Source organism: Anabrus simplex, chromosome 6, assembly GCF_040414725.1.
Source record: "Anabrus simplex isolate iqAnaSimp1 chromosome 6, ASM4041472v1, whole genome shotgun sequence".
Classification (NCBI taxonomy): Eukaryota; Metazoa; Arthropoda; class Insecta; order Orthoptera; family Tettigoniidae; genus Anabrus; species Anabrus simplex.
In genome coordinates this window covers 264,335,443-264,359,074 of record NC_090270.1, presented here as the reverse complement: position 1 = coordinate 264,359,074, position 23,632 = coordinate 264,335,443, and the positions used below count along the sequence as shown (strand labels likewise).

The 23,632-nt window shown below is 40.1% G+C and overlaps 1 protein-coding gene across 2 annotated transcripts in view; it reads left to right on the top strand.

The window, feature by feature from the left end:
• The window catches only part of LOC136876422 (extracellular serine/threonine protein CG31145), a 1,065,947-nt gene that overhangs the window by 735,609 nt on the left and 306,706 nt on the right, over positions 1 to 23,632 (top strand). For both annotated transcript variants that reach the window (XM_068228422.1, XM_067150389.2), the window contains exon 4: positions 9,514 to 9,606. In XM_068228422.1, the coding sequence (XP_068084523.1) occupies positions 9,514 to 9,606 (93 nt within the window). The remainder of the gene's footprint in view (positions 1 to 9,513; positions 9,607 to 23,632) is intronic.

The following is a 23,632-nucleotide window of genomic DNA, read 5'->3' as shown; positions in this document are numbered from 1 at the left end:
TCAGGGATGTAATGAATGAAACATATATAGGCTGTTAGTACGATGGGGTCGCCACTCCCAAAGTGATTTATTAATGACTGATAGATGCTATGAAATGAGAATGGAGAGTGTTGCTGGATTGAAAGATGACAGGGAAAACCGGAGTACCCGGAGGAAAACCTGTCCCAACTCCGCTTTGTCCAGCACAAATCTCACATGAAATTACCGGGATTTGAACCACGGTATCCAGTGGTGAGAGGCCGACGCGCTGCCGTCTGAGCCACGGAGGCTGCTATTGTATTAATATTATACCTTTATTACATGGCGTGACTCAGGACAAGATCCACTGTATAAGGTTTCCCGATGACATTGCATTAATTGCAAATTCAGAGAGGGAAATAAGTAAAATGCTACGAGCTTTAACGTCAACACTGCAAGAATCAAAATTGAAACTGAACACCTCGAAAACGATAGTATTAGTTGTCAAGAGATACCAATAAACATTAAAATAGGTGATGAAATGAAATGGCGTATGGCTTTTAGTGCCGGGAGTGTCCGAGGACATGTTCGGCTCGCCAGGTGCAGGTCTTTTGATTTTACACCCGTAGGCGACCTGCGCGTCGTGATGAGGATGAAATGATGATGAAGACGGCATATACACCCAGTCCCTGTGCCAGCGAAATTAACCAATGACGGTTAAAATTCCCGACCCTGCCGGGAATCGAACCCGGGACCCCTGTGACCAAAGGCCAGCACGTTAACCATTTAGCCATGGATCCGGACAAGATAGGTGATGAAACTGTACAACAAGTAAGTCAATTTTGCTACTTGGGAAGTGTTATCTCTCAGAGGATTGCTCTAGCTAAACAAGCCTTCAGTAACAAGAAACGGCTTCTGACAAGCAGGAACATTAACATTAGAATTAGGAAAGAATTTGCCAAAATGTTTGTGTGAAGTCTTGTTGTATGGTTGCGAAACATGGGTCTTAGCAAAACAGGATATAAAACGCCTGGAAGCAATGGCAATGTGGATATGGAAAAGAATGCTGAAAATTAGTTGGATATAGAAAAGGTCAAACAATAGGGTCCTTAAGGGAATAGATGAAACAAAGGAATTGATCAATACTGTAGAAAAGAAAACCAAACTCCTTGGTCACACACTTCGACATAACACATTCCTCACAACTATGCTAGAAGGAAAATTTCTGGGTAAGAAGGGAAGATGAAGGCCGAGGAAGAAGTATATGGATTCTGTGATGGTCACACTGAATTTGAAAAAAAATATGTTGACCTAAAACGCTCAGCAAAGGAGAGAAAAATGTGGTTGCAGAGACAAGCCCTTGCCTTTTGATATGAATGAATGACTCAGGCTATGAAACTTGCTATAATAATAATAATAATAATAATAATAATAATAATAATAATAATAATAATAATAATAATAATAATGTACATACAGCTAAAGGAAAGGAAAAGAAAAATGATCCATAATAAGTAAAATTGTCATAATGCATCAATAAAAACAAATTTAGTAAAACTTAATGAAACACGGAATTAAATAACAAAGCAGGAAAACAGAATTAATATATTTACGTTCAACTTGATCCGTCCAAATACTTCTGTCAAAATTAATTTTTAAATACAGTTTTAAATAGGGCGACCCTTAGGTCAGTGGGAAACGAATTCCGTGTTCGAATTGTACTGACAACAAAATAATTATTGTAGAGGGTGAATCTGGTGTTTTCATCTTTTCTTCATTTTCGTCAACTTCTGTGGTTTTTCTTTGGAGGCAATTGGGCAAAAGGTGAATAACTTATATTATTCACATAGTTTATTACTATATATATATATATACAGTATCATACAATTAACTTACTGAATATTAATAAGTAATGTGGCTTCCGTTTGCCTTCATGACCTGCTGATCACGTTTTGGCATAGAACCCACCAGGTTCCAGCAAATGTTTCGTAGTTCTCCGTCGTGAAACCACGTGTTTACTCACAAATGTTCTTTTGTTGTACAGCCCCTTTTAACAAGACACTTCTCCACAACCTCCAAAAAATCTTGATTGCGTTTAAGTCAGGAGAATTACCATATCATTGAAGCACAATTAATGTTTTCTTCCGCGAACTTCTTGACTGCTTTCGAATTGTGATACGGGGCCAGATCGTGTTGAAATTTTCCTTCACAATCTGCAAAGCTCTGTAGGAAAGGCACGATCCTGCTCTTAAAGATTTCCATACAATTTTGGAATTCATCATGCCACCAATTGGAACTAGAGCCCTAGGGCCACTTGCAGTGAAGAAACCCCAAAACATTTTTGGGAGGGTGTTCAATAATCAGATCAAGATGCTCAGCTCTCTCTGACGTACGGGTGCTTTGTTGCTCTGCAACCTTGAACAATAAGATGTGACTCATCACAGAAAATTACACGTTTCCAGCCTCTAGAGGTAAATATTTCGATTTTTGCCCATGCATGAGTTCTTTTCTTCGTGACAGATGTCAACAACTATTCTTTTATTGTCTCTCTTGTCTTCCGTTCACAGACAAGAAGCCTACGCTGTATTTTTGAAGGGTCAGTTTAAACACTAGTAGCCAATAAAACTCTCTGAAGGTCCTTACTTTTCGTGTGAGGATGAATTTGACTGTTTCAAAGTAGAGTTTTTCAGTTCTAGGAGAGGTTTTACGTTCTCGTGAACTTAGATCTTTCGGCAGCTCTGAAGATATTTGGTTTTCCGTGGCTTCCAATTATCACACTGGGGAAATACTGTAGCTGCATATTTATTAAGGCGTTTTCCGTTTTCTTCCTACTCCTAGCCCTTTCCTCTCCCATTGTTGCCATAAGACCTGTGTTGGTGCGACGTAAAGCCAACTGTAAAAACAAAACAAAAACCTCCTGTCTTTTCTCTTTGCAGACAATTAGGCGGAATCACTATATGCCCTATTAAGACTCGAGCCAACTAGATTTTCCCACTCCAACAACAGGGGCAATATCTTATAGTATAGATGTTCTTCAAGAGCAACGTTTTTTGCCCGCCGCTTCTTAGATGAAAAGTCTATTTTCACATTCACACAATCTTCTCCAATCGAAAATAAAGAAATAATATCGTCGCTGCCGGGACAAAACCTCCTATGTGAAATATTTTAGCTTAGAACTTTGGCCGGTAAGGTTCTGTCATATAAGGTGCAATATTGTGTGCATATTGTCAAGGCATTCTCGGTCTTCATAATGTATGTGTTGCGGGGCAGTATATCTCCAAAAATATTATCACATAGGAGGTTTCGTCCCTGCAACGACGATATACTCTGAAATGGGCAGATAGAACTGATTAAAGTGGAAATAGTAGTTTAGTGGCCGGCCACGCGGTATAGGTGTAGCGTGCCTGCCTCTTACCAGGAGGTACCGGTTTCTTTTCCTGGGCAGGTTAGGAATTTCTACCTGGATCTCAGGGCTGATTCGAGGTCAACTCAGCCTACGTGATTACATTTGAGGAGCTATCGAACGGTGAGATAGCGTCCCCAGTCTTGAAAGCCAAAACTAACGGTCGAGAGGATTTATCGTGCTGAACCACACAACACCTCTTAATCTGCAGGCCTTCGGACTGAGCAGCGGTCGATTGGTAGACCAAGGCTCTTCGGGGCTTTTGTGCCGTGGGGTTTGGTTTTATTTTTGGTTAGTAAAGCACGCAACCTCTCTGAGTAGTACTTTTTGTTCTAAAGACACTGATCACCCGCTACATTATTTATTTATTTATTTATTTATTTATTTATTTATTTATTTATTTATTTATTTATTTATTTATTTATTTATTTATTTATAGTCCAACTAGGGACCACGATAAGCTTCATAATACATTCTGGCGTTTACTCAGTTTTCGATTGTTCCAGTGTGTTTTCATTAGCTCCCTAACGAGCGCGGCGTTCATCCGAACACTTTGCACCAGCTGTCCATTTCACATCCCGGAAAGTCCCAAAAGTCACGATGCTTGTTCTGAAAACGTCTTGTTTGTGTGCGTCTTCTGGTCCTAGGTCCATTTCTTCCAGGTCTTTCTTGACGTTAACGTGCCACGAAATAGTTGCTTTTGTTTTTGAGTCATAATTAATAAAAAGGCGGTTTGTCCATCGGGAGTCGTCCATCTGTCGTAGGCGACCGTAGAAGCGAGCCTTGCGTTTGAGCATCGTGTCCGTGATATCCTTTATCTAAGAGTAGATTTCTTGTCTAGATTTTCTTATTACATACTGTTTTCATAGTTTGCTCCAAGAATGTTGTGGAGAATCTTTCTCTTTTTGCTCGAACTTAGCGAGCGCACATTTATTATTATTATTATTATTAGGCCTATTATTATTATTATTATTATTATTATTATTATTATTATTATTATTATTATTATTATTATTATTATTACTATTATTATTATTATTATTATTATTATTATTATTATTATTATTATTATTATTATTATTATTATTATTATTTAATCATCAACACCTTTCATCCAGTCCAATGGAATTTCACCTTGCAATGTCAGCTTGTTCTTTCGGTGAGTGATATTGTCAGGATGTCACCGTTCTTCGTTTCAATAAACCCTTAGCACGCGCGGCTTCCTGACAGTGGAAGAGTGATTGCCCCTCGCTGCATATTCCACAAACTGCCCCTCGGAGAGTAATTTCCAACTTCGTTTATTTCCCTGTGGTCGATACTCGCTAATGTCCCCCTCTAATGACCACGCCGGCTGACTTTAATTTAGAGCCTCTGGTTCGTATCCTTTCTGCTTTAAAATTTATTTGTCCCTTTCCGGGACTTGGCTGGCGCAGTTTTGCAGGTGTAAGCACTCATCGTTAAGAGAGAGAGAGAGAGAGAGAGAGAGAGATTTGGAAGTTATAAATTATACGCCGAGTTCAGTTTTTCTCCCTTTCTACGTCTGTGCACATACATTTATACATGTACAAATATTATCGATATTTAACAGTCGAAGAATGCGTACACAAGTTCTATTAGAAAAGAAGTTAACACAGGGAAGACAAACTACGTGATGATCTAAAAGTGTGCACATGATTTTTTAGGGAGCTACGGATAAATTAGGACCGAGCTCGATAGCTGCAGTCGCTTAAATGCGGCCAGTATCCAGTAATCGGGAGATATCGAGCCCCACTGTCGGCAGCCCTGAATATGGTTTTCCGTGGTTTCCCATTTTCACACCAGGCAAATGCAGGGGCTGTACCTTAATTAAGGCCACGGCCGCTTCCTTCCGATTCCTAGGCCTTTCCTATCCCATCGTCGCCATAAGACATATCTGTGTCGGTGCGACGTAAAGCAAATAGCAAAAAAATGATAAATTAGGAAGTTCATTACAGTCTTATCCAAAGGGACATGTAGAGGAACGAAGAGGTGGTTTATAGAAGGATACTGAGGGATGTCCATGGTTTTATTTGTGAGATGGGTAGAAGTAAGGAGGTCGAGTAAAACCATCCAATGTTTAAAACATTCGATTTATTAGAAGCTGGGTCGATGACCTTCGATGTTAGGTCCCTTTAAATAATTATCATCAGCAGCAGTATCAGAAGCTAACCATTGTCGCGTCGCTGATGGGAAAATCACTTGACCAGCAATTCAGCTTCAATTCATTAAGGAACAATACTCATAACACAAAATACAACGTAAACTTTAACCATAATATTCACTTGTTCTTTACTTTCGGAAATGAAAGCAAAGTCATCTCCGTACAGGTCATGAAGGCCCTTGGAGGATCGGAAGGTCAAGTTTTTCGCTACACCTAATCTCGGCACTTGTTGGGACAGACCGGTTAGCTCCATGTTCAGCCGCATTTGCCTCCAGAAATCAGCCTGGTACTCGTTGTTGGTGTAGCCTGAGGGCATGTGAACCCCCAGAAGCGCAAATCCAAATATTTCGATTTCCTGACGGGTAATAGAATACAGCAATACAGGGTGGGAAGTAATCGGTGAGGTGGGGTACACTTCCAAACACCACAACCCAAAAGAAAACAGATGTCCATACGAGTAGTGGTGGTGGTGATTACTGTTTTAAGAGGAAGTACAGCTGGGCAATCATCCTCTATATAACACCAATCGGAGAGAAAAACTGCTAAGGGTCCGAGACTACGAAAAATGAAGATACCGGCCAAGGAAAAACAAGGGCGACGAAGGGAGTGAAGATGAGAGACTCCCTAGCCCTTGCGGGAAAGAGCAAGAGTTGACCAAGGCAGGTCGGATGGAAGTGAGGAGCCTGTCATAAATAAATGTACGCAATTCCAGGACTCAGCTGAGGGCCCTTTGGTCGCCAGCCTACGCTTCGAAGTTAGGAGCCCCATTTAGTCCCCGCTTACGACAGACAGGGGATACCGTGGGTGTCGCATATGACTTACGGTCGATATTTTACGAGTTACACACTCTCCGACTTTGCACGGGAAGTATTGGTATTGTTCTCGCAATATCCTCGTTAACAACCGGTGTCTCAAACGTAAAGCTGGACCACCCGCCTCCTCGAATGTTGACCAATAGCAGATGGCCCTATACGGCTGTCTGGGGCCGACTCGATTGTCGACTAATAGAAAATGGCGCTTGACCAATAGAATGCTTACCTCGTAAATCACGCACTACACGTGGATCCCAGTATGGACTTAAAAGGCATGCCGGGCCTTAAGAATGAACTTGCGAGTAGTTGTCGCCATGTTGGTGTACCAGCAGGTATACTGCATTCTAATACAAGAAGTACTGAAAATATCCGCCATGCGCCTGAAAGCACGCCTGAACACGTTCGAACAATCCAAGCATTAATAACAATCTTACTCCACACGCTAGCAAAGTGCCACAATGTCCGTAAAGGCTTTACTTGACTTCAAACACGAACTACCCCACTATTCTACCTAATAATTAAGACAGGTCTAGCTCATTAACGATACACCGTAGGGCATATGTTCTTACGGACTAGCGAACTCATAATACATTCCAGCGTTTATTCAATTTTCGTTCGATCCGGTAGGTTTTCATTAGCTCACGGCGTTCATCCGACAACTTTGCACCAGCTGTCCATTTCTCATCTAATTCCAGGACTACCTTAATATAAACAAACTACGAATATCAAAGTAACAGTAAAGTACAGTAAGGTAAGGGTGTATTCTGCCCGAAGGCAGGTCCGAACCTCCGCAGAGGTGTTCCTGAGCTGGAGTTTACGTACGGTAGGGTGGCCAGTTCCTTTCCGATCCTCCATTCCCTTACCCCCCACCAACAGCGCGTGGCAACCCATCCAACTCCTGACCACGCCCAATGTTGCTTAACTTCGGAGATCTCACGGGATCCGGTGTTTCAACACGGCTACGGCCGTTGGCGTTGTACCGTATATGATTTTATTTAAAAGATACACGTGTCTGTAATTAGGTGGGTTTTGATTTCCACAGTATCTTAACAAACTGGAAGCATTACAACACCCTTTGTGGCTGTCTACTTCATTGTGTGATATTCTATGTTCACCAAAGTTATCCACCCACATCTGCTTGAGGTAGAATTCATGACAAATGTTTGTGATGGGAACAGGGAGATTTCGCTGGAAGTCCAAAGTTATGGTTTTTGTGTCATTCTCACCTTCTGTTGGCATGTGATAGTGCAGCCAACTACCGGTAGAATATTTCTGGAAAGGAGAAACTCGCTAACTTTATGGAATAAACTGGTTTGTGATTTCTACGAATTAATAAACAGCTTATAGGTGACTAACCCTTCGGATTTGGGTGTTTTATGCTATACATGGATAGTAGGCCATGCTTGCAATACTTTTCCATCATAACACCGGAAATGAGAATAAGTGAATTTCCATTATTCAATTTAAAAAATGCATTTTGTTAATCGAGAATCGTCCATCCGTCGTAGATGACCGCAGAAGTGAGGTCTACGTTTACACTTTGTTTCCGTGATCTTCTCTATCAGAGCGGATTTTATGTCTGTTTTTCTTATGTAGATCCCATTTTTGTAGCTTGGGCCAAATATGTTGTGGAGAATATTTTTGTCTTTTTGCTCTAACTTAGCGCGAGCCCTTATTTCTGAGAGAGGATATGGCATTCGGACTCAAAGAGAGATACCAGCTTGACCACGGGGTTGTAGAGATGAATTTGGTATTTATGGGAAAAGCACACTTTGTTTATATATATATGGCCCGGGTACCTCTATTGTTTTTTTTTTTTGCTCTGGCCCCTGTATCTAGTCCGTAACATTATTATTATTATTATTATTATTATTATTATTATTATTATTATTATTATTATTATTATTATTATTATTATTATTATTATTATTATTTCTGCTATTTGAGGATTGATACACTGTAGGTTTTATATAGGATATATTAAACAACGTATATACTTCTCACGTGAGAGTGCTTGCTTGTTACGGATTGTATATCAGCCGGTTCGTTTAGAACTCGCTCTGTCCCGCAACAAAGACCAAACACTAGAGCTTAAATGGACTGTCCAGAAGGGCTTTGTTTGAATTATCGAGTCGCTCAGAAGGATTAGCAGGCTCTTTAAATAAACCATATGCTCATATATCGACCTGTCGGCCAAGTCAAGTAGCGGGCGACGACACTCGTGTACTGATTTGTGGTGGTGGGGATCGCCATTTTGACCTCAGTGGTCCTAACATATAGCTCCGGATACGTAGTTTTTTCCAAACTCGTCTGTCCCTTATTAAAAACCAAAGGGTTAGGCGATACCATATTAGTTTCCATTATAGTTGGTCGAAGCTGCTCTTCTTCTTCTTCTCCTTCTTCAACATTCCTCTCCAAATTATTATCCGAGCAAGAAGAAGAATAATTCCGTCCCTTCAAAGAATAGAAGAGAAGGAGAGAAGGAGCATCTACCGAATTCAAGCTACCTGACCCCGTATCGGATAGCCAGTTAGGTAGATCGAAGATTGAAGGAATTGGCTAAAAGAAAGGAAATTGAGGATTAGAATAATAGGCCAAAGGAGATGTTTGATAAGTCTCTAACTTCTTTTAAACCATTTTAAGAAAAGGCTAGGTAAGCAACGGGTCGGAAATGTGCCACCTGAGATACTGCCTTAAATGCAGAACAGTGGAGATTGATTGATTGATTGATTGATTGATTGATTGATTGATTGATTGATTGATTGATTGATTGATTGATTGATTGATTGATTGATTGATTGATTGATTGATTGATTGATTGATTGATTGATTGATTGATTGATTGATTGATTGATTGATTGATTGATTGATTGATTGATTGAAGCGAGGGTTACAGAGAGAGTGTTTATTTCCTTAATTCGTCACTGAGCTTGAAAACCGACTTAATTATGAATATCTTGGTTGATAATTCACTTGGGTAAGGGAACTTCATTATTGATACTTAAACTGAGGTTAGTTTGTTGGTGTTTATGGCTCGTGATTTCAATATGTAATAAGTCATATTGGCAGCAGCGATGAGCCATTAATAAAATATATTTGCTTTTTAGTGTGTAGTCTTGCGTGACGAGTAGTTTACAAAGTATGTTTGTATTTGGTTTCAGGTTTCCTCGCGAGCAGCAGACGCTACCTAACCACTTCTATTTCACAGACTTCGAGAGGCATACGGCAGAGATCGCCGCCTTCCACCTAGACCGGTAAGTCCACGTGTTCCAAATACTACTATCTCCCTAGTGATACTGTTCTGGAATATAATTGATCCGTGCCCGAATTTTAACGTCAAATTACAAGGCTGGGAGCTGACGCTTGAAGAGGGCGCTGACAGGGCGACGACATGGCGCCGGGTGATCGTCATTTGTTAGCGGGGAGCTCTCGGGGCCCATAAAACAGGAGAACAGCGCGCTGGGGTTCCCTGCGCTCAAGTAGTGGCGCGCAATTGGTAGATACCCGAGAGAGATTGTCCGTTGTTATCACCGTGAAGAAAATAACAGTCGTCTTCCGATAACAAACAAAGCCGTTACTCTATCCAACTACGTCTCGCTTTTAATTTATAATTCTTTTAAAATTCTCTGTCAATAACGACTTCGGCCATATGTCTGTTAAGAGACTGTGTCCTGCATCGTCAGGAATTAATGCTGTTAGTGCAGATATAACTGTTACCGAGCAGAGTAACCGCGCGTGCTATCGCGTTACGGTCACGGAGCCAAGGTCTGGATTCGGAAAACGCGTGGGTTCGAACCCCACCTTCGGCTGTCCTGAGAATGGTTTTTTGTGGTTTCCCATTCTCACTTCTAGCCTAATCCCTGGACAGCATCTGTTCATAGGCCACAGCCCATTCCTTCCACTTCCGTACTTAATTTCATTCGCCATCATTCATTTAATCTTTATTAGATCCGCAAAATAGGTTGGTGTCAGGAAGGCCATCCGGCCGTAAAAATATGGCATGTAAAATTAATTTCACCTAATTCCGGACTCTGTATCAAGAAACAGGACTTAGTGTATATAAATAACATTGTAGATATGATTATTCTGTCTTCTACCGCTTTTTCCCCAATCTATGGGGTCGCGCTTGCTAACTGTGTCGCACTTGTGGATTTTGACCCTGTTTTACGGCTGGATTCCCTTCCTGACACCAACCCTATGTAGAGGGATGTATCCACTATTGCGTGTTTCTGTAGTGGTTGGTAGTCTGATGTGTTGTCTGAATATGAAGACGAAAGTTTTGGGACAAACACAAAGACACAGTCCCCAGCCAGAAGAATTAATCAGACGCTATTAAAATCCCTGACCAGGTCGAGAATCGAACTTGGAATCCTCTGAAACGAAGACATCAACGCTGATAATTCAGCCAAGGAGTGGAACGATACTACTACACCTACAGTGTTAATAACAGAATGTGAAAAATGTCGACAGGGTAGAACAGTTTAAGTACTTAGGGGAAATAATTCAAATTAATGGTCTAGACAAAGAAGAAAATAAATCAAGTGCACGGAAATTGGAACAAGCTTACCAACTGACCAAGGATACCTATAAGAAGAACAGTCTCTCCTTCAAAACTAAAATCAGGTACTACTACACCGCAATTAAGCCAGATTGTCTCTATGCTTCAGAGTGTATATTCTCCTTGAAAACAGTAGAAATAGAAGAGATAGAGAAAAAGGAAAGATTTCTAAGACAAATCTGGAGCCCATTAAAGAGTAAAAATAGGAGATCAGGCACAGGAAGAATGCAAACTTCTACAACAATAAATGAAAGAATGTGTGATACGATCAGGAAGAGGGGAGTTAAGTTCTTTGGTCAAATAATGAGGATGGATAATGCCAGAATCACAAAACGAATTTTCATCATGTTCACAAGAGGAAGAATGATGATCAGTGGATGCAAAGTATAAAGAGAGATATGGCAGAAATGGGAATAACAGCAGATATAATATAGGACAGAACAACTTTTAGGAGAGTGATACAACATTTCAAGGGTTTCTAGGGGAAAGAAAAGAAGGAACGGTGTAGGATCTGGGCAAAAGAGTGGTGGGGTAAACACAGTGAAATAATTAGGAACTATTGGAAATAATTAAGAAAGCTGGAAACAAACCGACGTGATCCTTAGATGGCCAGCATCGATATAATGATGATGATAATAATAATAATAATAATAATAATAATAATAATAATAATAATAATAATAATAATAATAATAATAATAATAATGTCCACCTCTGTGTTGTAGTGGTTAGTGTGATTAGCTGCCAAACCCAGAAGCCAGGTTCGATTCCCGACTCTGCCACGAAATTTGAAAAATGGTTCGAGGGCTGGAACTGGGTCCATTCAGCCTCGTGAGGTCGACTGAGTAGAGGAGGATTCGATCCCCACCTCAGCCATCCTCAAAGTGGTTTTCCGTGATTTCTCACTTCTCCTCCAGGCAAATATTGGGGTGGTACCCAACTTAAGGCCACGGCCGCTTCCTTCCCTCTTCCATGTCTACCCCTTCCAATGTCCCCATCCCGCCACAAGGCCCCTGTTCAGCATAGCAGGCGAGGCAGCCTGAGCGAGGTACTGGTCCTCCTCGCCAGTTGGATCCCCCGACCAATTGTCCCACGTTCCAGGACACTGCCCTTGAGGCGGTAGAGGTGGGATCCCTCGCTGAGTCCGAGGGAAAAACCAACCCTGGAGAGTAAACAGATTAAGAAAGAAAGAAGGAAAGAAATAATAATAATAATAATAATAATAATAATAATAATAATAATAATAATAATAATAATAATAATAATATGTCCTCAGCTACCATTTGCAGGCATTTTTATCTGTCGCCATTTAGGCTCTTTTCTCGTCAGTTTAGGTGTTCCGTTTTACTCTACCAGAATGCAGAGGATCACGGATCTGTCTTGCGTGTCGTACGGCTCACATTTTACCTAATTTTCTTCGGGTGAATACAAAAAATAGTACCAGAAATCTTTTACAAGCCGACATCGTACGACATGGAGTGTCAAATAGACTTCCTTCCTCCCTTCTACATCTGCTGGGTTTGAACCCGCGATCTCGGTGACCTGAGGTCGGCATTGTACCACTTATCCGCAGACGAAGCTAACAGGTTGTTGCACCATGCTACTTTCCTCCCAGCCTCATCTCTCTTACTATATGATAAATTCTATGAATAGATACTTCTCTTCGGTCGCGTAACACAAGATTTACAATACAAAGGACACCACGAAACATGTGTTTAGACAGATACATAATATATTTCTTACGAGTTGTTGCTTTGCTCCGTTTTCTTTTAATAATTGACCTACTGGTAGTCCATCTGTTTATAGCTGCTGACTACGCAGTGGAGTTCGGTTACATTCCGTTAAGGCAACAACTTGCTGAAATGTTGGAAGTTATTTTCCCTTCACAGCTTTAAAAACGATGACCTCAGGATAATGTAACAGCATTTTAAAATGATAGATCTGTGCAGTTACGATATTTACGGAGGATCTCGTGTGATTGCTGAGTTAGTTCGTCGCTAATATAATAGTTTGTTGTGCAATGGCGTGGCGTGAAGTTTTAGGAATTGTTACTGGTCAAACAAAGCGATGCATTAAGCTGAAAAGCTTTATAAAAAACAAAATGGCACTTATAGTGTTTCTGTCTACCTGTACATCAGTTCAACTCGGTGATTTTTAACGTAGGCGAACGTTCCTCGATAACCGGTACGTGGAAAGAAAAATGTTAATACGCTCCTAGTGTTTGGGTGGAACGCGTATATCACTGCGAGTATTTAATTTACGATTATGTTTAATGTCTCATTTGGCAGATAAAACAGGAGGCTACTTGTTGCAAAAAGAATTGAAAATATAAAACATAGTGCCGTATTTACGCGAATAATCCCCGCACCTAATTTTAGGAAGGCTCATTTAAAGAAATGCCAACATTGACCCAAATGAAACCCGCATCTCTATTTTGTGCCTCATTTTACAAATATATGCGGGGATTATTCGCGTAAATACGGTATTTATGAAAGAGCGCTTCAAAGTAAGACAACATTTGTGATGAATATGTGATATCACAAGCATACTCTGTTATAAGATGGCGCTGTGTTGACTCGCTCACTCAGTTGGAGGTTAGCTGAAACAGCAAAAACAGTTTAACAAGTAAGTCTACGAAACCCTGAAAACCCTACGGCCCTTACAGTAGTGACAACCCACCGCCAATTTTTCTTTATGCAAATACATGGATAATGGAATCTTGAAGTTCTGTCTTTTCTTTAGAATGGGGAGCAGATTTTTTGCTATTGCAACAATGATTAATTGGGAGTACTACTCTGTCCCTGAGTGTTTCGCTGATACGTGTGTATCCGGTGTAGAGACGAAAATGATCATGTCTACAAAATACGCGCCACTAGACATTGATTGGGGCGGAACCTGAACCTCGCGTTACGGCTACTGTCACTTGAATAGCGACAGTATTTGAAAATATTGAGCCGGGCTGAGTGGCTCAGACGGTTAAGGTGCTGGCCTTCTAACCCCAACTTGGCAGGTTCGATCCTGGCTCAGTCCGGTGGTATTTGAAGGTGCTCAAATACGACAGTCTCGTGTTGGTAGATTTACTGGTACGTAAAAGAACTCCTGCGGGACTAAATTCCGGCACCTCGGCGTCTCCGAAGACCGTAAAAGTAGTTAGTGGAACGTAAAGCAAATAACATTATTATTATTATTATTATTATTGAAAATATTGAAATTACCGGCTCATTTAATCCTACATTCCAAACTGATTTTTGAGGCTCTATTAGACTAGAGTATTCAACATTTGGGTAAGTTTGAGTTTAATTCAGTATTTCTAATTATGAATGTCGATACCTCAGAGTCCTTGTGTCCAGGAGTGTGTTTAAATGCAATAATTAATACTTAAAAAAAAAAAAGCGAAGTCATCTCCGTACAGGCCATGAAGTCCCTGGGAGGGGTGGAAGGTAAAGGCTTCCACTATCCGTAACCTCAGCACTTGGTGGGGTAGAGTGGTCAGCTCTACGCCCGGCCGCCTTTGACCGCAGGAATTAGCCTTGTACTCATTTTTGGTGTAGGCTGAGTGAACCTTGGGTTATATGCACTCCGAAAATTGAAACCTTGTTTCTTAAATTTTCTGCTTCCTAACTGGGAATCGAAACAACGTCCTTCAGTGTGAACCGAGAACGCCTTTACCATCTCAGCCACGCAGCCCCTAAAAGTTAATAAAGCTAGGGCATTATGTACAAGCCGGCTCCGCTGTGTTAGAGTATTATGGAAGCCCCGGGTGGGATTCCCGGCCAGATTGAGGATTTTTACCTTGATCTGAGGGCTTGTGCGAAGTGCGTAATTACGATTAACTGAGGAACCATCTGACGGTGAGAAGGTTGCCCCGATCTAGAAAGCAAAGAATAAAGGCCAAGAGGATTCGTCGTGCCGACCACACGTTACCTTGTAATCTGCAGGCCTTCGGGCTGAACAGCGGTTGCTTGGTGGCCATGGCCTTTCGGGCGTCTTACGCCATGGGGGATTACGTCGATCGATAGTGAGTTACCATGATACAGTATTCTATTTTGTAGCGGTATTTGTATATCCTATGTATGTGATGTCAATATAAGCGAATTAACCTTTTTTCTGGAAGTGTATAATTATATGCTATATTTATAAGAGACATTATTAACAAGGAACTGTTTTTGGGTTGGGGTCTACAGGTATATGGAGTTAGCGTCACCAGCTTCCCATCACCATTGCAACCGTGGCAACCACTGTTCGTGTATCAGTACTAGAGAAGTAGCGCCATCTTCTCACTGTGCACTTTCTTCCCGTAACTAAGAGCTTGAGGAAATCACGTATCAAGTGAACCCTGTTCTACTCCTCAGTCCAGAATTAAAAATAATTGAATTGGCCAAAAACCAATCCAGGGCATTGAAATTAGAGACACGCACGCTACCTCTACACCACAGGGCTGAATAATAATAATAATAATAATAATAATAATAATAATAATAATAATAATAATAATAATAATAATAATAATAATATATTTTTAGGAGGTCTAGAATGTCTTCCATTTTCTCACAGTTCACGACCCTTACCATTCTTTTGTGGATAGGCTCATTTTTCTTTCTCCTGCATGTCGTAAGAGGCTACTAAGAGGGCAATAACTAAAGAATCTGTAGTCGCTTCCTTGTCTTCTAAGACAAAATCATATCCAGGATTCTGTGCTTTTCCGTGTCGCGTAGAAAATGTGTGAGTGCGAATTTTATTATTTATTTGCTCGTATAGTTCTACGGCTTTGCAAGAACCGCAGTGCGGTAGGTGGTTGTGTTCTGTTTCGGATACCACGGCTCCTCCATTATGAACACTTGTTTGTAGAACAACGGTCTCTTAGTACATCTTCATCTTAGACTATGTTTCGTTGTTCTCTATTGAAAGTACATGTAGCCATTGTATTTGAGTTTCTTACCCCTCTTAAAAGAGGGAATACATTTCGTTCCAGAAAACATTGTAATTTTGAATGACCAACCAATAGGACAAGCATGCTGTGACTAGACCTTGGAGACAATTTAAAGTGATTTTGTAGCTATTACATGTTTCATTTCTTTATAAGATTGAAAACGGTGATCAGTCCGCCTCTGTGGTGTAGTGATTAGCATGATTAGCTTCCACCCCCGGAGGCTCGGGTTCTATTCCCGGCTCTGCCAAGGAATTTGAAAAGTGGTATGAGGGCTGGAACGGGGTCCACTCAGTCTCGGGAGGTCAACTGAGTAGAGGTGGGTTCGATTCCCACCTCAGCCATCCTGGAAGTGGTTTTCCGTGGTTTCCCACTTCTCCTCAAGGCAAAAGCCGGGATGGTACCTAACTTCAGGCCACAGCCGCTTCCTTCCCCCTTCCTTGTATATCCCATCCAAGGCCCCTGTTCAGCATAGTAGGTGAAGCCCCCCCGGGCGAGGTACTGGTCATTCTCCCCAGTTGTATACCAGACCCAGTCTGAAGCTCCAGGACACTGCCCTTGAGACGTTAGAGATGGAATCCCTCACTGAGTCCGAGGGAAAACCAACCCTTCAGGTTAAACCGATAGAGAAGAAGAAGAAAACGGTGATCCTATAGTGCCTAAAATGCCTCAATTGACGTTAAAACCTATGTTTGCATATATTCGCATAATTCCTACTTTCCCCCTAAATCGATTAAAATTGCTTTCAATTTATTCCGGGAAACTGAAATATTTATCGACTCATTTTCAGTATTTTGAACGGTATATTCTTGAAATAGTTTGCAAAAAAAAAAAAAGTGGGTAGGTGTTAACCACACTCCCCTTAATAACCTCCCGCGATAAACACGCCCTAGCATGTGTGTCACCAGGCGGGAGACAGTGTCCTCGGACCTACTGGAGACAAAACACTTCGTTTCATTCCCTAACAACATTTCAGCTGTCCGTTTGTTCAGTGTGTGCATTATGCTGAAAGCTTAAACTTCCAAGCCGTCCTTAAGCAATTTTCACAGGGTTTCCCCATGTCACATCGCATGATAAGATTAGGCCTATATTCTGTGACCTTTGTATCAAGGATGTGAATGAAATTTGTTTGATATTTCCCCTAGAAGAGTTATTATCAATTTAGCAAAATGAAAATTGTATTTTAATTGATAAATGCTTATTAATACGTAAAATTGAGGCTGCCTAAAACCTATTGTTTTATATTTGAGAGCCTACTGTAGGCACCTAAATTAAAAATGTTATCACCTAAAAATCCAAGTTGTACTTATTACCAGGGAAACATACAAAATGTAATTGTGACAATTGTGATGTATGAAATTGTTTAATACGTGACATTAAGTCCGTGTGACATTCTTGAAAATTATGACAAAAAGTAGTTGTGGCATTATTGTTGTGTCAAAATGTCCTTGTGGCATTATTGTTGTGACAAAAAGTCCTCGTGGCATTATTGTTGTGTCAAAATGTCCTTGTGGCATTATTGTCGTGTCAAAGTCCTTGTGGCATTATTGTTGTGACAAAAAGTCCTTGTGGCATTTATTGTCGTGTCAAAAAGTCCTTGTGGCATTATTGTTGTCACAAAAAGTCCTTGTGGCACTTATTGTCGTGACAAAAAGTCCTTGTGGCATTATTGTTGTGACAAAAAGTCCTTGTGGCATTTATTGTCGTGTCAAAAAGTCCTTGTGGCATTATTGTTGTGACAAAAGTCCTTGTGGCATTATTGTTGTGACAAAAGTCCTTGTGGCATTATTGTTGTGACAATAAGTCCTTGTGGCATTACTGTTGCGACAAAAATTCCTTGGACATTATTGTTGGGACATAAAGCCCGGGCACCCAACAAACTCCCTCCTGTCCGCTTTATTCCCTCTCCACATTAGTAGTGGAGATACTTTTACTGGCGCCGATTACACTTCTGTAGAGCTGTTTTCACGAAGATGGGTCGTGGAGCTGGCGCCGTGGTCGCAGAAACAACATAACATCGCCGAGCGCTGTTAAAGCTTGCTGCTCAGGCAACAGTGGTCGGGTTGTCAATATTATTTCGCACACCGTGAATTCATTTAGTCGATTACCTTCCAGGGGCGAGATATCACAGTGACATTTACACTCTATTTTTTTATTCACCAAGAGGACCATGGTTAATATTTTAGTCAGTGTGCGTGGAATTTTCACAGTGGAAAGCCGCCTCCTTGTGCTTATTATTATTATTATTATTATTATTATTATTATTATTATTATTATTATTATTATTATTATTATTATTATTATTATTATTATTATTATTATTATTATTATTCCATCTATTCGGAATGTGGCACTGTCGGTGAACAACGGACGAAACAGGTCGGTATGTTAGTGGCCATGTGCAACGGCTGTACCTCAGTACAAATGCGTTGTAGGGAATATGTTCATCGGAAAATTTTTATTGTTTTGATCCCAAGAACCAAAAATTCTTCGACGTTTGTTAAGCATGTTTAGGTACACCCTGCATAACCTATCTTATTTGCCGTACATTATCACGTGGAAACAAATACCAAGGGAACATTCCCTATTACCTTCTCCTTTGTATTGCTTTTTATAAAGTACTTGAGTCGTCGTGATAATGAACTCCGGGAAATTAATAAATGTGACGTCTCTCTGATAATTTGTGTAGCCGTAACAAGATGCATTAGTTTCTATGTATCAGTAGATAATGAGGGCTGGAATTGGGAAGAAATCCACCTGGTGGAGCTGGTGCCGAAATAGACTATGAGATTTCATCCCACTTATTTTTCTGCTGTGTACCTAGAACTGAGAACTACCCGTGACAGTACCTGAAGCAAGTGTTAATTTTGTGGCAGAACATACAGTATCAGAGTCGGATCATTCATTATTTACTTAGCGTATGATGCTACAGTTGACAATCGACTCTATGTACACGTTCTTAACATACACAAACAAGTATACAATCGACTCTATATAAACCTTAAATATATATATTTAAATTCCACATTAAAAAGGTTCATTTTGAGGGCTTGTCCAACTCTTCCAACCAGGGGTCACACGATGTATGTCTTCAATGGAACCAACAAAAGCTCGCAGAGGGCAGTCCTTCAGAATGTGCGCGATGGTTTGCACTTCAGCACCACAGTCATGAACTGGAGAGTCTTTCCAGCCCCACTGATGTAGAGCTTCTTCCGACCCCGCAGCGTATCCTATTAACTGTGGTCCAAGGTGAGTGAGGAAGGTTGAACCCAGGCAACGTTTTAGTTGGATCCCCGATGTGCCGTGAGGGTGTGATTGACACCATTCATATTTCCATATTTCATCAGGTTTAAAATGTGAATTATCTCATTCTTGTGCCGTCTTCTAGGCAGGTTTCCGTGATTTCAGTCTCGTTGCGACACTTTCATCTGTATCCTGATGTATTGGGAGGTAATTGTTTTTCAGTATCCTGGGCCACAGTCTAACAACGGTGCTTTGCCGTCTGATGTGAGGATGCTGAATGTTGCTCAGTAATTGTAACAATTGAATAGTAGTAGAGCGCAGTGTACCAGATATAATTATCATTGCGTGGTGCAGTTGGACATCAACCAGACTAGTGTGGGAGCTACTACAGAGGAGCAATATTCAGCTGGTGAATATACTATTGCTATAGCAGTTTTCCATAGTGTACACGCATCTGCGCCCCATGAAGTATCAGCTAGTCTACCCAGAAAGTTAGCAGCCAGCTTCTCAAGATGGTGTCGATAGGTTAATGGCCTGTCTAAAGTTACACCTAGTTAGTTTGGGTTGATATTACATTGCAGTGTGCGATATTTTAACCTGATCGTAGGTTGATAGTTTGCTAGCCTATTATTTAGGTGGAACGTAGCTACGTAGCTAGTCTTTAGTGGCCTAGGTTTCGGGCGTCATTTTTCAAAATAATCATCCATCTTGTCAAGGTCTTGATGATCATTTCTATAACAGTTTGATGAAACGCTAACTACTAAGTCATAGAAGAATGACAAGTTGATTCGTGAAACAGTTCAACGCAAAATGTGCGACTTGCAAATAGAAATGTCGATCATTATTATTATTATTATTATTATTATTATTATTATTATTATTATTATTATTATTATTAATTAATTTATTTATTTATTTATTTATTTATTTATTTATTTATTTATTTATTTATTTATTTATTTATTTATTTATTTTTCCCGGTTTAGAAGGTTGTTGCTTCGGATCATCCCTCAGAGCCGCAATCCCATAGGCCGTTTCAATGTTGTGAATGGAGTCTGTCTTTTCCAGTTCTATATAAGCCTACTCCGTCTTTTCGAAGGATATCCGTAAGCCTGTTTTAGCAGTTGTATATGCAATTATTTCCACCTGTTCCACCGCTGTGTGGAGATTACCTGCTGGAAGCACTTCATCAGCGAAAGCCAAACAGTCAAAAGCGATGCCTGCGGTTTTGCATCGTTTTGAAGACTCGGTCAACTGCTTTTTCTCTACTCTCTGATTATCTTCTCCCAAAAACAATTAAACAGGAGTGGGCAAAGACCACCCCCCTGCCTGAGGCCTGTTCTTATCTCAAACGATTCCGACAGCTCGTCCAGGAACTTTACTAGGGAGTGTGTGTCTGTGAGAGTCTTTTATATCAGTGCCAACGACATTATTATTATTATTATTATTATTATTATTATTATTATTATTATTATTATTATTATTATTATTATTATATGTCCAACCCTTTCCCCGTCGCAGTACGGGGTCGGATATGAAGCGAAATGAATTTTCGTAGCTAGGTTTTTCGTCCGGATGCCTTTCCTGACGTCAACCTCATCAGAGGAGTTAATGAGATGAAATGAATGATGTGATATACGATGGTGATGCAAGAAAAATAACCAAACTAGAAATGAAGTTAATACCAACAGTCTATAACACAAATCATATACCACAGAAATATTTCCTGATCTGTAATTATTCTTTTGAATGGAGGTTTTGCTTTATAAAACCAGCTGGCTGTCAAACCTCTTACAGATGTTCAATATCACCCAAACCATGTTAAATTATTATTATTATTATTATTATTATTATTACTATTATTATTATTATTTTATCCCTTGCTGGCAGTAGGTTATTATATCATTAATTTAGATGTAATCCACGAAAAACTCAATCAAGTCATGTTAAATTTGAGGGTAAACAGAGTACTTATAGTTTATTCAATCAGACCACCACTGTATTATAATCATTAAAACAAGTCACTTCTGACACAGAGGTTCTGGGTTCAATTCTGGAAACTGCGAACTCTTCGTATAATCTGATTGGGCTTTCGAACTTCCTGATGCAATTTGGTAACTGTGAAAAGTAAAGGACCAGGAAGTAATGAATCACTGGAGACTGCGTCTTATTGTCCTCAGACACAGCAGTTTATCACATGATTTTCATACATACCTGATGAGCAAATATATCACAAGCCTCTAAAATGGAACAACAATACTAAAAAAATTTAAAATAGGTAATTTGGGTTTCGTAAAGCATACCATGACATTTTAGAGTAACCATAACCGATACCTCATCATATGTTTACGGGTAAATGGTTTACGGTACAGAAAATGGGGTGAACATTTGGTGGATGGATGATGTGCTACTGTGTTAGTTATTAAGCCCCTTCTGTCTGTATATCAGTATTTCATGAGCAGCGTGTTAACAGACTATATAAGAGAAAGCGCTCTGAATGATGAAAGCGGAATCTTTAATTCCCTCTGGAACAGAGCGGACCCGTGTGTGTGTGAGTGTGTGTATGTGTGTATAGAGACCATTACTGGCCCAGAGGTTTACAAAGTCTATTATTAGACCTGACCTTCCACCCCAACTCTCTCGACTCTTTTACAAAGCGCCAGGAAATTGTTCCTTGGTGCTTGTTGAGGGAACTTCAAACACTCCGACACCCTTGGTCTGGCCTGGCCCTTTGATCCATATTACCCCAATGATAACTTTTTCAATTTCATAAGAGTTATAATGCTTCCTATCTTCCTGACTTGGCGCGCACACTGTGCCTCCCTTCCACTTTGCTCTTATTTCCTCGGCCCTCTAGCTAATCTTTTCTTTTCTCGGCCAAATGTTGGCTGCCCTGCCAACTCCCAGAGGTCTTTACGGGCCCACCACATCTGTGGACACATTCTTTCCAGGTTTAAAAGCGATTTTCTATTATTTTTAAAGGCAAAGTGATTCTGTTGGTTCGAAGAAGCAAAACGAACTCGCTTTGAGCCTACGTGAAGTCCTCTTAATTGCAGAGAAACCTGTCTTATTAAAAATATCCTTAACTGCTCGGTTATTAATCGTCCAAAGTAATCCGCACGCACCGCAATTGCAGCGTACAATATCTTGCAATTATTGACTTAACCATCTACTGCCCAGAGTAACTAAAGTATATTCTGAAATTGATCAAGAAATTGTTTTTCTCACGTTTCACGCACAGTATGGGTATTGCTGCTCACCATGTTAATGCACAATAACCTAAAAATATAACCTAATAATTTGAAGTTGATTGATGTAGTAGATTTTCACATAAATGTATCTTTTGTTCATTGTTTAAGGCTGATCCCGGAATACACCTTAATGGTATATTAACAATTAGTACATTAATATTCGCAGATAATCAGATTACGCTCTGTGTATTTATTCCACGAACTATATAAATGTTGTAATTTTAACTGTTCGACTTAGAAAACGAAGTGATGGCATTCAGATGATAATAGACGGATTGCCCAAAGACTGTGATCGAATACACAATCTTAGAACGTCTAAAGTCGCGGCAGCTTGTAGATACAGCACGAGTAACAGGCACTAGACTCTTAGCTACAAACATTGGTTATGACAGACAATGTGACAATGTGAGTAAGTGTGTAACTAAAGTACAATATTGTACTACCAATTAGAAACTTCACGACAGTACCTCAGTTCGCAAGAGTCAGCGCGGACGGAACCGATGTTTATTGTCAGGCCTTGAGACTCAAGATAGGCGCATGCGCGGCCGCCATTCTTACCTCTCGCACTCCGTGCGACTTCTCGTCAGACGACCATAGTAGTAGAGCGGTTAAGTTACCTCTGTTCTGAAACAAACATAGGTGGTGAACCTAACTTACAAAAGTTATCGAATAGATGTTGTAACTACAAAGACGCACACACGAAATGCTGTCATCTGTGTACAGTTTTATTTATAAATTATATACACACACAAACTAATAACTGCCCTCTTGAATAAAACACTGCTAAGAAGAAGAAGAAGACTGCAAGACTTGCATGTCAACCAACTTCGAACCCAACAAAGTTCACATACTTGACTTCAAACACTCGGCTAACGACTTCACTACAAGTCTTGTTAAACAACTCCACTCAACCCTCAAGGCTACCTTTTTATACTCGTATACATTGCCTGGCCAGGCTTCTAGAAGAATATGACACAACATGTTTTCTCGTAATTTCGAGAGTCTCCAATAACCTATTACAATGAACGGAATTTTCTGTAACTCTCTAGTACGAAAGATGCGTTGTTCTGGATTATTACCGTGTTTTGCACTACAATGCATTGGATTATTACATCATATATACAGGTAATAATAAATTATATTCTATTAATTACATGTTCTTACATTAAATAAACTCACGTCAATATATGCATACAGCAAATGTTTCATAACATAACCTCACAAATAATACGATCACGATTTATACGAAATAAAGTCCGTGCATAGATACGTAATTAATAATACTAATAGTCATAGATGTA